This window comes from Leptopilina boulardi, unplaced genomic scaffold, assembly GCF_019393585.1.
Source record: "Leptopilina boulardi isolate dan_hultmark-lab unplaced genomic scaffold, ZJU_Lbou_2.1 LbouV2_316, whole genome shotgun sequence".
Classification (NCBI taxonomy): domain Eukaryota; kingdom Metazoa; phylum Arthropoda; class Insecta; order Hymenoptera; family Figitidae; genus Leptopilina; species Leptopilina boulardi.
This window is the reverse complement of record NW_026137881.1, coordinates 1,194,389-1,211,147: the sequence shown is the minus strand read 5'-3', so window position 1 is coordinate 1,211,147 and position 16,759 is coordinate 1,194,389. Positions and strand designations below refer to the sequence as shown.

Below are 16,759 nucleotides of genomic sequence, written 5' to 3'. Positions count from 1 at the left end.
CGTAAAGCTATAATCATGCAACCTGTCGATGAAATTAGAAAATTTATTAAAATATATTATAAACAATTAATTTAATTTATTGATTATTAAAATTATTTTTTAATTGATTTTAGTTTTGATGGAAAAATATTTTCTAGCACAACAGAGGTGCTATTTTATAATTTCACTTTACTTCACTTCACTATACTTCATTTCATTTCACCTCAATACACTTCACTATACTTCATTTCATTTTACCTCAATACACTTCACTTCACAACACTTCATTTCACCTCAATACACTTCACTTCCCTATACTTAATTTCATTTCACTATACCTCAACACACTTCACTATACTTCATTTCATTTCACCTCAATACACTTCACTATACTTCATTTCATTTCACCTCAATACACTTGACTTCACAACACTTCATTTCACCTCAATACACTTCACTTCCCTATACTTAATTTCATTTCACTATACCTCAACACACGTCACTACACTTCATTTCATTTCACCTCAATACACTTCACTATACTTCATTTCATTTCACCTCAATACACTTGACTTCACAACACTTCATTTCACCTCAATACACTTCACTTCCCTATACTTAATTTTATTTCACTATACCTTAACACACTTCACTACACTTCATTTCATTTAACTTTTACCCTTCCATTATTTCTCTATTTATTATTATATTTTATATCATCGCATTAGATGATGTGAGGTAAATTGTTGATAAATTGTTCTTTATTTCTTTTTATTACTTTTGTATTTTTCTTAGATTTATTGTTTTTGTATATAAATTTATTTTATTATTTTTGTATACTGTGTCCTATGTATGATTTTTGTATTTTGTATATTTATTTGTATATTATTTGTATATTTATTATATATTTATATTATTTTTGATTATTTTGATATTTTATTTCTTTATTTAACCTATTCTAATTTAATTATTATTATAATAATTATATGTATAATTAATAAATAAATTGTAATTTATTATTATTAGTATTATTATTATTTTAACTAAACTACCTTTCTTTTTTTACCGTCGCCTGCACTATAGAATAAGACACCTTGAATTTTCTCGCGACTTGTCTTAAACCAGTTCGAGGATGTTCGCGAACATATTCTAAAATATTTTCTTCCATGACCGCTGTTCTTTTTGATCTCGGTCTGCCGGAGATATTTTTATTGTCAGGCACCATTGGCCCTCCTTCGTTAATTCGAATAATTAACCGGGTGATGACTTGGTGCCCGGGAAACCGTTGATCATCGGCGTACTTTTCCTTATACATTTCAGCTGCACGATGACAATTACCGCCCGTTAATGTATGACATTTAAGCATATTTTTATATTCTTGATGTGTATACACAACCATTTTGGATTTGTCAATGAAGACTGAATTTTTTTTAATTGACAAATCACTTCATGACATTTAGGCTAAAGTTAGCTATTCTTTTGATTTTTTTTCAATAGAGAAGTTGGCCGCGTGACAGAAATGGCGATCAAATTTTTCAAATTTATCGTGACTTTTCAATATAGTTAATTTCAATTAATTTAAAAACTATTGCGAATTTTGAAAAAAGAACAAGAAGTGCTATCTTAGAATTTTTTCCTGGAACTCATTTTGCAATTTTGAATGCGACTTTTTCATCACCCTGTATATGGGACGTTTCACGTCAACCGGCCCAGAGCTCCATCCAAAATTCAAAATGGCGTCCTTACTGTACCATGTTTTGCAAATTTTTTTTTTCTAACTCAGCAAACAAATGTATTAATTACCTTGAGAAAATAATTGCAACTTGTTGGATAATGGGTCACTCTTATGTTTTTGGGGTCGCTGATTACGAATCTGAAGTCAGATTTTAAAAATTTTCAAAATTCAAGATGGCGGATCCAATATGGCGGACATTTTTATTAAAATTTGATCAGATTCGCTTGAAACTTGCTACTCGGAGGTTTTTGGGGTCGCTGATTACGAATATAAAGTCGGATTTTAAAAATTCAAAATGGCGGATCCAATATGGCGACCAAAATTTTTTTAAATTATCAGATTTGCTGGAAACTTGTTACTCGGGGATTTTTGGGGTCGATGATTATGAATCTGAAGTCAGATTTTAAAAATTTTTTAAATTCAGAATGGCGGATCCAATATGTCGACCAAATTTTTTTTAAAATAATCAGATTTGCTTGAAACTTGTTACTCAGGGGTATTTGGAGTCGCTCATTACGAATCTAAAGTCAGATTTAAAAATGTTCAAAATTCAAAATGGTGGATCCAATATGGCGACCAAAAATTTTTTAAAAATTATCAGATTTGCTTGGAACTTGTTACTCGGGGATTTTTGGGGTCGGTGATTACGAATTTGAATCTGGATATTATAAAATAAGATTGGTGGTTCCAAAATGGCTAATAAAGTATTTAAAAATTGGATGGATTCGCCACCCTTAACAACTGAACAACTGAAACTTTCAAATATTCTCAAATTGAATTTCAAAAACTGTCCTTCACTCTAAAAACCTTAACCTCAAAAATCAGCCTCATTACATTTAAGTTTATAAATGCAAACAAATTTTACAATTTCAACCGCCATATTTGCTCCACCATTTTGAATTTTTAACAACTTTTACATCAAAATCCTGATATGTGACCTGATTTTTAAAAGTTGACGTAAGATTCGTGATCATCGTCAGTTTCCGTGTTAAATTTAAATAATATATTAAAAAATAAATAATTTTTTTTACAAAATTCTCCCATTCTAAGAGTTTTGAGCTAACAGTATTTAAATTGAAAAATTCAAATTTACCCTTTAAATTATAGGGAATTTTGAAATTGTTGTTCGGAAGATCTTCCGGAACATTATTAGTACTGTTACGTTACAAATAAGATAAAATAAATAATATTTTGCATACTTAACAATTAAGTTATTTATAAAATGATGTTGGAATAATTTATAAAATATGTTTTTATTTTTAAAAAATTATCCCGTGTGGAAAAGTCAACTGGGCCCCGATCTGGACCAGACTGGGTTTCTTATTGTCCAAAGTGGGCAACCCAGACAACGCATATTATATTATATTGAATATTAATTAATCTGAATAACACCGAGAAGAGAGGGCGCTGATCGGCGACGCGTTCGAGCATGGCTCGGCGGCCATTAAATCTTTATTCTCATCTTTATGTTCGTAGAGTACAGTCAATTGTTATATTTTTTTTGTGAAATAATTAAAATGTAACATGTAATAATGAGACAATGCGTCATCGTCAACTAAACCATGAGTCCCAATAAATTAATTAGGTGATATTTTAATCACTCGAAATTTTGCCGAATTTAATGTAAATAATAGATGAATAAACGGAATTAAATCCGACTGAAGTGATTAAACAGCCACACACAAAAATAAAAAGTTTTGTTTTGGGGGTCTGACTATGTCTACTTTATATGTTTTTTGGATCGCTGAATCCGAATTCGAGGTCCGTTTTACCCCATCAGATCAGAATTTTGAGATAAGGGAGCGTTCACAAATTACGTAACGTTTTTTTTTTTTAATTTTGACCCCCCCCCCTTCCCCATGTAACACGTTATTGCATACATTAGCGCCATTTTTTCTGCTGTCCGTAACAAACTGCCGGCCCCCCCCCTCCCCCAAAAAATGTTACGTAATTTTTGAACGCTCCCTAACCTCAAAAAACCAAAATGGCGGACACTTTTTCGAAAAATTCATCAGAATCAAAACTTTTTTTTTTTGTGTGGCTGTGTTAATAATGAATAATGTCATTGTATTGTAAATTCTATGTAAGTGCTCCTTCTTTACTCTTCCTCTCCATAGTATATATGAGGCTGTAGTCCGCAACGTTTTCAAAAACAAAAAATTAAAATAGAATTATTTTTTCATGTCAATTTATCTCTAATTTTGATTTGCACAAACTTTCAAGAAATTAATACTTTTATAAAAACCAGTTACCCCCGAATAACTTTAATTTTAAGCCAAATTAAGAGATATTGTCTAATTATTTTTTCGTTTTCGTTTATAAAAACGTTGCGGACTTCAGCATCATGTATATTGTCGTTGTAAGGTATAGCAATAGAGTTCCTGAGCTGGTTATTGGTAAAAATATAATAATTTACTTTTCGGGTTATTTAACTATTTTCTTTTGATTATCTTTTTGCAAAATAACCTGGTAGCTTGGGTCTCATAAATAAAATAATTGATAATGTAAATAATAACGACTGATTTGATTAAATAGTAAATCACATGAATTAATAATAATAATAATAATAGTAATAAGAATAGTAATCGCGAATAGTAATAGTAATTTATACTATAAATAGTATAATTAATAGTAACAATACAATAATTGTTATGTTATTAGCGAAGTTTTTTTGGCTTCATGAATTGTTTGACGCCAACTACAATTTTAATTTTTTTTTTTTTTTAAATTGTAATACAAATTAAAATCGAGACTCAATTACCGAGGTCGTTGGCAAATTAACACGATGAATTTCGTTAATTAACATTTTTCGACTTTTCAACAGATTATTGTATAGCAGTACAGATTATTCGCTTGAAAATTGAATTGCCTTCTGGCAATGAACGAGTGTAACTAACAAAATAATAATAATAATAATAATAATAATAATAATAATAATAATAACAGCAGCACTGTTTATTATCAGATAAATTGTAGACATTAGAACTTCAATATAAGAGCTATATAGAATTTTTTTTTTTTTTTTTTTTTAATATTCTTGGAATGTGAATTATAATGAAACTTGGCATTTTATAAAATATATAGGTTTCTAATTACGTGATCGGTGAAAATGAACCTAGAATATAAGAGTCCCATCGAGATTTAATGCTGAAATTCACCTAGATTCTTGCACGACTTTGAAAGAAGACTTGAAATGTTTCTCTCGCGCCATGTCAGTGGGTCATAAATTATTATTATCGTTGAGCTTTTATATCATATATATATATATAACCGTGAAATGTATCCTTGCAAATGTAATTTTACAATTCAGTCAACCGATCATGACATTTAATTAATAAATTATCGAATGCAATTTTTTTTCTCAATTCATTCTGGTGACTTTCGTTTCTGATTCGAGATGTATAGTGCAATATATAAATATATATATATAGAGGGACTCCTTTCAAATGCGTTTACACAAGAGGATTCCTCTCTTGTGACAACAAGAAGACCTCTTTCAATTCACATTGCCTTCGTGTTATTTTAGAAAGGCACATCTTGTATGGACTCGCATTTTCATGTTGACTATCCATTTCAAGATCGTAACAACGATGTCGAGCACGACGACGCGAGTCTGGGACATCCATTACCCTCTATACTTCATTGGATTCAAGATATAGACATCTTTGAATCAAGTTACACGATTTTCACACATGAAATGATGATTCAATTTTTTGAATAAATCGGAAGTACTTTGGTGTTAGTTTTTTTTTTTTGACATTATGTCAATCTTTTTCTTCTATTATAAAACAAATTTTAACTCAAGTAATTAACATTTTAGTTTGTATGGTTATATTTCATAACACCGTCCGACAAAATTCAACTTTTTTTTTGACCCACAAAAAAATCCAACATTTTTAGAAACCACCCAGATAGCAGGGAAACTTGCAGCAAGTCTGCGGCAAGCTTACCGTGCAAGCTTGTCTGAGCTAGCGAAATGTCCCACCCATGGCAAGTTTGCCGTGAAAGCTTGCTGTAAGCTTTCCAGGAAAGGTTGCTGCAATCTTGCCATGAAAGATTGCTACAAGATTGCTGCAAGCATACTAAGAATGATTGCGGCAAGCTTGCTGTGAAAGATTGCTGTAAGCTTGCTACGTAAGGTTGCAGGAGAATTTCAACAAGCTTCTGGAAAGGTTGCTGCAAGCTTGCTGCAATTTTTAAAAAATACATTTTAAATTAAAAAAAAATTTATTTGTTTTTTTTTTTAAATTTGAAAATCCTTGTGACGTTTATTATTATTAATTATGTCCTGTTTATTTTTATTTGGAAACTTAACGAGAAAATTTTCGAAACAAATTAGAGGGGACTGGGAATTGAACCCGGGTTTGACAGACACTAACCAAAGACCCTAACCAAGAACCTACTCGACCAACTATCAGAGAATAAAAAAATCTTGCTCTTAATCCACGTTTTTCAACTGTTTTTCAACTCATAAAAACAGTCGAGGGTTAAGAACAAGATTTTTTTTTATTCTCTGATAGTTGGTCGAGTAGGTTCTCGGTTAGGGTCTTTGGTTAGTGTCTGTCGAACCCGGGTTCAATTCCCAGTCCCCTCAAATTAGTTTCGAAAATTTTCTCGTTAAGTTTCCAAATAAAAATAAACAGGACATAATTAATAATAATAAACGTCACAAGGATTTTCAAATTTAAAAAAAAACAAATAAATTTTTTTTAAATTTAAAATGTATTTTTTAAAAATTGCAGCAAGCTTACAGCAATCTTTACAAAAGCTTGTTGAAATTCTCCTGCAACTTTACGTAGCAAGCTTACAGCAATCTTTCACGGCAAGCTTGCCGCAATCATTCTTAGTATGCTTGTAGCAATCTTTCATGGCAAGATTGCAGCAACCTTTCCTGGAAAGCTTACAGCAAGCTTTCACGGCAAGCTTGCCCTGGGTGGGACATTTCGCTAGCTCAGACAAGCTTGCTGCAAGCTTGTACGGTGAACTTGCCGCAAGCTTGCTGCAAGTTTCCGTGCTATCTAGGTAGGATCCAAAAAAAAAACCCGTGTCTGACCGCTTTGCTAGATCAAGTCATTTGTGGTTTTTAGGGGTGAAAACAGCCCCTAAATAAAAAGTGAATATCTTTTCAAAATTATTAATATTTTATAAAACTTGGTATCTGGGGGTTTTCGGGGTCGCTGATTATTAATCTGATGTCAGATTTTCAAAATTCAAAATGGCGGATTCAATATGTCGGTCAAAATTTTAAAAAGTTATTAAATTTTTTTTAAACCTTGATATCTAGGGGTTTTTTGGGTCGCTGATGACGAATCTGATGTTAAATTGTCAAAATTCAAAATGGCGGATATAAAATAAAAAAACTTTTTGTATGACTCACAAATCATAAAAATAATTATGCAATTTTCTTCAAATTTTTAAAAAATACTCCGCTAGATTGGATACGTAATTTTAAATTGTTTAAAATTAACACTAGATTTGTAATCAAGGCCTGCAAACATCCCTGAGTAAGGAGTTTCAAGCAAATACTATTAAATTAAAAAAAAAAATCGGCCATTTTCAAAATATTCGATAGAAAAATTTTCATTAAAAAAATTCCTAAAAAACACCTTATTTCTCAACCGTCATACTGGCATAAACCCACTGATCTTTATATACCTCTCAATAGACAATGCTAATTGATGGAACTTGATTTGTAGCGGCCATCTTGGATTGTAGTATAAGTATAAAAAATTGTGGCGCGCAAGTCAAGTGGTTAGTGACACTGAATCACTGTAATCAGTTGAAATTGATCTCAATCGATCGTGGTCTTCTATTGTCAAGTGTTTTTCATTTATTTGTTTAAAATTTTCCATTTTATGTGTAAATAAAATTTACAGACCAAAGAAAGCACTAAATATAATTTTTTGTCGCACCTATCAGTTTAAAGGTTATTTTAATATTTTTGAGAATTTTTTAAAAGAATTTATATATTATATAACGTAATTTATAAATATTTTAATTATTTTCTCTCACAAGATGACAAATATTTATAGTAATTGGAGAAATAAATTTTGTTATATCTCTTACAGGTATATATATATGCTCACATTTTCTATTTCAAGGCAAAAAGCAATGTTCAATTAAGCAATGTAAATAAGACAGAAGAGAAGATTAACGATTAACTTGGAGCAAAACAATATGTGTGAAAGGTAATATGCTTCACAATAAATTGACGGTTATGGTCAACGATGGCAACGAGAATCATAAATTGTATATGCAAGGAGTGCTATTGAACTCCAAAGGTTTCAATGTTCAATGACTTTCTAATAATTGTTGACATTATATACTTGATAAGCTCTAATTTCAATTTATGAGTAATTCAATAGATGACCCGAAACGATATCATGAGCGTTGTTACATATTATTATTATTTCATATATATATACATATATTTTTTTTTCATTATATATATACTTATATTGAATTAAAAATTACTGTAATCAATCAAGGTAGGTAATAAAAAATTCGTTTGAATTGATAAATCCTATATTCTATAAAAGAAAAATCGATTAACTTTAAGATTAGAAATAATTTTTGATTGGATATAGAAATTACATGTATTTAATTTTATTTGAGAAAATTTGAATTTAAGTTCAGTGTAGGATCAAAGTAGGTTCAACACTGGTTCAATATATGCTTAATTTAGGTTTAATGTAGGATACGTTTGGTCCAATGAAGATTCAAAATATTAGGACCTCTACAAGTCCAAACCAGGTGAAATAATGGTTTAACTTAGATCTAGAGCAGGTTTAAAGTAGGTCTAATTTCATTTAAAGTAGGTCTTATGAAGGTTTAAAGTAAGTTAAAAGTAGACAAAATGTAGGTAAAATGAATGTCTAATGTAGATTTAAAGTAGGTTCAATGAAGGTGAAAATAGGTCTGAGTTACGTTTAAATATAAGGTCTAAGGTAGATTCAACGTGAATCAAATGTAGATTTAAAATAGGTATAAAAAAGTTGAAAGTATTACAATTAAGGGTTTAATGTAGGTTCAAAGTAGATTTAAAGCAGGACTAATCCTGTTTTTTAGTAGATCCAATATAGGTTCAATGTAGAGGAAATAAAGGTTTAAAGTAGGTCTAATATAGATCGAAGTAAGTCAAATATATGTTTAAAGTATGTTTAGAGTAGGTCTAGTACTGCTTTTAAATATTTCCAATGCAGGTTCAATGTAGTTGTAATGTAGGTTTAATGAGGTTTAATGTAGATTGAAAGTAAATCTTATAAAGGTTCTAAGAAAGTTTAAAGTATATTTAGAGTTTGTCCAGACTCTGGATTAAAATAAGTACAATGAAGGTTTAATATAGGTCTAATGTAGGTCTAAAGTGGGTCTAATGTAGGTCTAATGTAGGTCTAATGTAGGTCTAATGTAGGTCTAATGTAGGTCTAATGTAGGTCTAATGTAGGTCTAATATAGGTCTAATGTAGGTCTAATGTAGGTCTAATGTAGGTCTAATGTAGGTCTAATGTAGGTCTAATGTAGGTCTAATGTAGGTCTAATGTAGGTCTAATGTAGGTCTAATGTAGGTTTAATTTAGATTTAATGTAGGTTTGATGTAAATTCAAACTAGATCTAATAAAGGTTCAAAGTAGGTCCAATCTAGGTTCTAAGTATATTTATAGAAGGTCCAATGCTGCTTTTAAATATTTTTAATGCAGGTTCAATGTAGTTGTAATATAGGTTTAATGAGGTTTAATGTAGATTGAAAGTAGGTCTTATAAAGGTTCAAAGAGGGTTTAAAGTATATTCAGAGTTTGTCCAGACTCTGGATTAAAATAAGTACAATGCAGGTTTAATATAGGTCTAATGTAGGTCTAATGTAGGTTTAATGTGAATTCAAAGTAGGTCTTATAAAAGTTCAAAAAAGGTTTAAAGTATGTTTAGAGTAGGTATAATGCTGCTTTTAAATATTTCCAATGCAGGTTCAATGTAGGATTAACGTAGGTTAAATGTAGGTTCAAAATGTGTTTATAGTAGGTCAAATATAGGTTTAAATTAATTTTAATTTAAGTTTAACGTAGGTCAAATGTAGTTTTAATTTTGTTTTAGTTAGGTCGAATGTAGGTGTATAATAAGAGTTCAATTTAGATTAATATAGGTTTAAATTAGGTTCAATAAAATTTCAATAAATGTGTCTAACATAAAACTTAATTTACGTGACGTAATTTAAAATGTGACCTGGACAGTTAAAAGGGACCTTTTGTCCGAAAAAATTAATTTTTTATTGATTGGTGATTCTGATAGAAAAAAGTTTTCTCTATCAGAATCACGAATCAATAAAAAATCGATTTTTTCGGACAAAAGGTCTCTTTTAACTGTCCAGGTCACAAATATATTTAATATATTTTTTCTTATTTAAGTTTCTTAAGACTTTTGCAGCAAAATAAAAAATAATCTTCCAGATAACTGTAAAATCGTAACGAAAAAGAAATAAAAACCACATGTGACATATGAGATTACAGTTGAAAATAAAATTGTATTGTCACGTTGATATTTTTTTTATGAAATTAACTACATAAGAGACAAAAAATAATGTGTTCGGAATTAATATTTTAAAGTTTTTTTTTTTTTGTTGTTGTTGTTTAAAAGCTGTATATTATAAAATTTATTCGACATGATATGTCGTGAATTTCCGTATAATTTACGATATGCAGTATGTCATAAAATCGTTTAAAAGTATATACTCATATCTTTTCAACAAATAAAAAATAAGTTAAAAAAAATATCTACCATTTGACACGTGTCATTTAATGAAATATATGGCTAAATATTTTTAAAAAAGTATTGTAAAGCTCTACTGTTTTAACTGCTATTGAAAAACTACAATTCTTTATTTTCGGTAAATATTTTACTAATAAATGAATATTTAATTTATTTTAATATTTTTAAGAATTAAAATTATTATATAATATTAATATTGTAGTTGAAAAAAAAAAATTATAATAAAATTGCAAAAAAAAACTTTTAATTTCAGAAATGGTACAATTAATTTTTAGCATTGTGATTCTTGAGTTCCTGATTAGTGTATGTTGTGCTACTGATGCTACGCTTTCTCTACCAGTAATGTTTTTAAATTGTATACTTAAATGGTCATAGCGACCACCAAAAAAAAACTTGCCGAATAATAATAAATTAAAAGCATTATAAAAATTTTATTCGACATATATTGAATCTTCTATTTAGAATTTTTAAATTCTAATCCAAAAATCAAATTCAGTGACATTAAAAACCTTCGATAGAAATAAATCACATTTTTTTGAAATTTTGCTTTTTTTTGACTATTTTTCAATCAAAAGAACATTCAATATTAAAATTAAATTCCAACATAATGAAATAAAAAATAAAAATTTCATTATCCAAATGTATAGTTTTTTTTTCAAATCTTTTTTTTTTATTTTTAAAAAAAAAATTTGAATAAAAAAAAATATAATATATTTTTTATATTTGCAAGATGAAAATAGTTAACAATGCAGGACATACGTTGCAATCACATACTGTTCAAACAGAAGATGGTTATTTATTAACAATGTTCAGGATTCCTGGTCCTCCAGGATCAACACCTATATTTTTGCAACATGGCATACTTGGAAGCTCTGATTCTTGGATTCTTATTGAAAATGATTCTCTTGGTAAAGAATAAAAATTGAAAAAAAAAATTTCTAATATTCCTTATATGATATTATTAAATAAAATTTTATAATCCAGCTATTAAATTGGCAAATTTGGAATACGATGTATGGTTAGGTAACTCTCGAAGTAGTGTTTATAGCAGAACTCACACTATTCTTGAAAATACAGATGAAGAATTTTGGAATTATAGGTAATTTAAAAATGATTATTTATATCAAACCAGATAATAATAATAATGAAATTTAATTTATTTTAGTTTTCATGAGATAGGCACTCAAGATTTGCCAGCAATGATAAATTATGTGACAAGTAACACGGGAAAAAATGTAATTTACATGGGTTTTTCAATGGGAACTACATCATTCTTTGTGATGGCTTCTGAAAAACCAGAAATGTCATCAAAAATAGATCTTGCATTTGCACTTGCACCAATTGTTTATTTGGATGATTTAGATGTACCAAACTCAAATTTTGCCATTAAGTTTTTTTTGGGTAAAAAAAGCTTTGGTTCTAATAGTGGATGGACAATAATTCCTTTCAAAAATAAAATAGCTTACAAAATCTCAAAGTGTAGTAAAGAACATATTAAAGAAGTAAGATTTTAATATATTATTAAAAGTAAATGTTTTTTCTTTATATATTTTTCAATAAGGAGTCGTCCATAAATTACGTAACACTTACTTATATTTTCTTTTACATCTATAGAATTATCTTGAACAAGTCTTGAAAGTATCATTTGGTACAACTTCAGTTAAAACAATTAAACATTTGTCACAACAACGTGACACTGGGAAATTTCGTCAATTTGATTATGGTGAAAAAAATTTTGAAATTTATAATAATTCTAGCCCTCCAGAATATAATTTAAAGAAAATTAAAATTCCTGTGGTTCTAATTACTTCTTATGGAGATGTTTTTTCAACGCCAGAGGTAATTAACAATTAATTGAGACTCTGAATGTTAAAAGGGCACACACTCGAATTAACATCATTTTTTGGCATAGGAGTTAAAATTTTAAAATTGTTTACTATCAAATTTTAACAATTATTATTGTTTCTTATCTTAAAATTTTAACACCAGAGGCCAAAAATTATGATGCTTTGAGCGTGTGCTCTTTAAAGATAACGTATCTTTAAATTATAAAAATGTAATTTAAGTTTAGTTTTTTTAAATAATTATTTTTTATTTATAACACTCATTATAAAAAAATGAGTAATTTATTTTAGAAATTTGTTCCTTTTTTTTAGAATGTTGAAAAACTTTATGAGCAATTACCAAATGTTTATGGTGGAATAATTATAAATAGTAAAAAAATTTGTCATTTTGATTTTATGTATGGAGAATATGCTGAGAAGTATATTTACGAGAAAATATTTGATTTTTTGAAAAAATTTGAAAAAGAAAAGAGAGAAAATATAGAAAAGAAATAATTATAAAATAAAAACGGAGAGAAAAAGAAATTTTTAAATCTAATAATAATATTGTATATTGCGTTAATATATATAGAACTAAGAAATCTCGTTTTTCGTGAATACAAATTAATTTATTTCACTTGATACTTGTTACTCGGGGGTTTTTGGGGTCGCTGATTACGAATCTGATGTCAGAATTTCAAAATTCAATATGGCGAATCCAATATGGCGGACGAATTTTTAAAAAAGGCCTGGAGATACTTAAAACTTGTTACTCGGGGATTTTTGGGGTCGCTGATTACGAATCTGAAGTCAGAATTTCAAAATTCAATATGGCGTATCCAATATGGCTGACAAATTTTTTAAAAAGTGATTGGATTTGCTTGAAACTTGTTACTCGTAGGTTTTTGGGGTCGCTAAATACGAATCTGAAGTCAGAATTTAAAAATTCAATAGTATGGATCCAGTATGGCGGACCACTTTATTTAAATGTAATTTTTTTAATAAAAATTGTTACTAAGGATGTTTTAGAGTAGTTGCTTTTGAATATAAGTTAATTTTTAAAAAATTCAATATATTGTATCACATATAACAAACGATTATTTTAACTTATATGATTTACATGATAAATGTTAGTTACTGGTTTTTAGGTTAGCTGATTACATAAATATAAGGTCAATTTTCAATAATTCTAACTGTGTAAAATATATGGGACGATATTTTTTAATTTTATTAGATTTTCGTAAACTTTAAAAATTTTAAAAAAAGGTTTCTGTGTTACACGGTCTGTCACTGTCATATCTTTCTAATGAGAAATCTTAGTACAATGAGTATTTGAACAGCAACTTGTCCTAAATTATAATTTTCTAGAAAAAAATAAATGTACTGATTTTTCCTACTTAATAATATACCTGAATATTCTCAAGGTATTGATTCTCGGAAAATTCCCTAGAAAATCCCGGATTAGTATCGGAAAAATGGATTCCCGAGAAATTTTCTGTAATTTTCGTAAAGTTTCTTGCGAATATTTTTGTATAGAATTGAATGTCACAAATATTACTTTTCCGATTTTTCATATACTAAATTTGCTGCTTTGTAATAATGAATATGATTTTAATTTCGCAAGTTTATGACATAATTCTTCAACAAAATCTTTAGAAGAAATTGAGTATTTTAATCAATTTGCATCAACTTTAACTGGTATTTACACAAGACATTAAAGACATTAAGACATTAAAAAATTACATTTAAATAAAGTAGTCCGCCATACTGGATCCATACTATTGAATGTTTAAATTCTGACTTCAGATTCGTATTTAGCGACCCCAAAAACCTACGAGTAACAAGTTTCAAGCAAATCCAATCACTTTTTAAAAAATTTGTCAGCCATATTGGATACGCCATATTGAATTTTGAAATTCTGACTTCAGATTCGTAATCAGCGACCCCAAAAACCCCCGAGTAACAAGTTTTAAGTATCTCCAGGCCTTTTTTAAAAATTCGTCCGCCATATTGGATTCGCCATATTGAATTTTGAAATTCTGACATCAGATTCGTAATCAGCGACCCCAAAAACCCCCGAGTAACAAGTATCAAGTGAAATAAATTAATTTTTGAAAATTCGCCCGACATATTTCAGCCGCCATTTTGAAATTTCAAAAAGTGCCATTCGGCATTTAAAAGTATTCCTTTTTAGCTAAATTTTAAGCCTATGCCCGATAATTTAAACATAAACCATTTTTGGAGAGCAGGGGGGTCCCGTTGACGAAGAATGCCTCATATATATATACAATGTAAAACGTTTTATTGTAAAATTTCAATTCGAAAAAGTGTTGAATTAAAAAGTATAATTAAAAAGAAATTTAAAAAATTCTCGTTTTTGAAATGTTTTCATATCCTAATTCTAAAAATCCTAATTCTGAATTTTGATTTTTAACATAATTTTACTTAATCACATCTGCAATTCTTTTAATGATTATAATTTTAGTTCTAATTTTGAAGAAAATTCCAGCGTAGAAAAATTCATTCTTTACTTTTGAAAATTAGTTTTTCAAAGTACGGGAAAATTTGGGAAAATTCGGGGATAGAAAAATTAATTTTTTCTCATTTTTTTACTTTTAAAAATTTGTCTTTCAATGTACGGGAAAATTTGAGAAAAATAGGGGCCAAGAAAAATTCATTTTTTCTCATTTTTTACTTTTTAAAATTAGTTTTTCAGAGTACGGGAAAATTTGGGAAAATTCGGGGCCAAGAAAAATTCATTTTCCCTCTTTTAATTTACTTTCTAAAATTAGTTTTTCAAAGTACAGGAAAATTTAGGAAAAATTCGGGGCCAAGAAAAATTAATTTTTGAAATTAAAAAAAAAGAGGAAAATTAAATTTTTCTTGGCCACGAATTTTTCCTAATTTTTCCGTACTTTGAAAAACTAATTTTAGAAAGTCAAAAATTGATGAAAAATGAATTTTTCTTGACCGCGAATTTTTCCTAATTTTTACTGTACTTTAAAAAGTGTAATTTTAAAAAGTAAAAAAAAATGAGAAAAAATGATTTCTTCTTAGCCCTGAGTTTTTTCCAATGTTTGCCGTACTTTGAAGAACTAATTTTGACAAGATTTTTGTCATTTTGTAATGTGAAAGCAAAGTATAGGAAATGCTCATAACCCAAGGTTTGCTTAATTTTGCCCATACTTTAAAGTGCGCGAAAAATCTGAAAAGTTTGATAAAAAAATTTTCCCATACTTTGTTGGCTTTTGATGGTTTTTTTCCCATACTTCGATATTCACGCGGGTTGATTTTAATCAGGATAAAAAAAAATACGCTACTACACGGAGAAACATGGGATTGTTGTGCAAATAATTTTTGGATTGTTGTCAGTAGATTTGTTGATATTACAATTCGAAATATTAATACTACAATTCGGATTGTTGTCAATACAAATGTATGTTATTTTAACAACAATACGAATTTTTTGTTGTCAGTTTTGTTCAGTTTTCAATTTCGTACAGTTGCAGAAGCAAACTCTCTGTCGATTGCTTATGGAACAATCTGGATTTGTTCAGCTGATAGGTTTATTGTTCCATGTCACGTGGTCATCTTGAATTCTTGCAAACTGGCGTGCAGATTGTCACGTAGTTTGCTTCTGGCACATGTGCCACTTTTGCTTTTATTATTATTATTATTTTTTTTTTTAATTGACAAAGTTCTGTTAAATAATGAATCCGGTTAAAGTGAGAAATCTATTGCAAGTGTAGGAAATGGATAAAGAGACAATTTCATCATTTATCGGTAAATTATACTCGGTTACTATTGAACATAACCTCACCTTAAAAAATACAAACTGTATATTAAATATTATTTAACAAATTTCAACTCAAAATAATTTTTTGATTTCAGGTGAAAGAATTTGTTTCAGAAGCTGCATGTTCCACAGATTTTAATGCAAATGAAACTGGTGATATGACATACGGAAATCTGCTATCGATTATTTTAGAAGGCGAAGAAACTGAACAAATTGTATTAGACGGATCAAAGCTTTGTTAATACAACAAATTGTATTGACGATTTAATAATTTACTTTTGTTATTTCAACTGTTGCATAACAATTTTCTATGTTCCTCAAACAATTCTGTTTGCTCATCGAACAATCCGAATAGTTTTAATAACAATCCCATTTCAACAATTTTTGTTGTTCCATAAACAAATAGAACTGCTGGTTCTATATTGACAATCCGGAATTGTTGTGTGGACTTAAATTTTAGTAACCACAACAATTCTTTTTTTCTCCATGTACTCACGTGATTTATATTCCATTAGGTTTTCATCTTCTCGATGGTTTTTATATATTGTACGCAATTGCTTGGAAGACTTTATCCCCAAGTTGGGATGATGTTTGTAAGAAATGGTAGGGTATATATATATATATATATATATATATATATCGGTGCTGTAACCTCAGAGTCGGTCA

General features: G+C 28.7%; 1 protein-coding gene across 1 annotated transcript; it reads left to right on the top strand.

Moving 5' to 3' along the window:
- Positions 1 to 10,381: 10,381 nt before the first annotated feature.
- On the top strand, positions 10,382 to 14,667 carry LOC127283962 (lipase 3-like). The gene is made up of 7 exons (XM_051309173.1): positions 10,382 to 10,592; positions 10,728 to 10,813; positions 11,205 to 11,382; positions 11,459 to 11,573; positions 11,640 to 11,976; positions 12,089 to 12,313; positions 12,631 to 14,667. Exons 2-7 carry the CDS (start codon positions 10,730 to 10,732, stop codon positions 12,811 to 12,813), a joined length of 1,122 nt encoding a protein of 373 aa, XP_051165130.1. The 5' UTR covers positions 10,382 to 10,592; positions 10,728 to 10,729; the 3' UTR covers positions 12,814 to 14,667.
- Positions 14,668 to 16,759: the final 2,092 nt, after the last annotated feature.

Excerpts from the sequence above, each read along its gene's own strand:
- LOC127283962 (XM_051309173.1), top strand. The coding sequence starts at position 10,730 with ATGGTACAATTAATTTTTAGCATTGTGATTCTTGAGTTCCTGATTAGT. Across the intron at positions 11,383-11,458 it reads TATTGAAAATGATTCTCTTG|CTATTAAATTGGCAAATTTG; the intron begins GTAAAGAATAAA and ends TTTATAATCCAG. Across the intron at positions 11,977-12,088 it reads GTAAAGAACATATTAAAGAA|AATTATCTTGAACAAGTCTT; the intron begins GTAAGATTTTAA and ends TTACATCTATAG.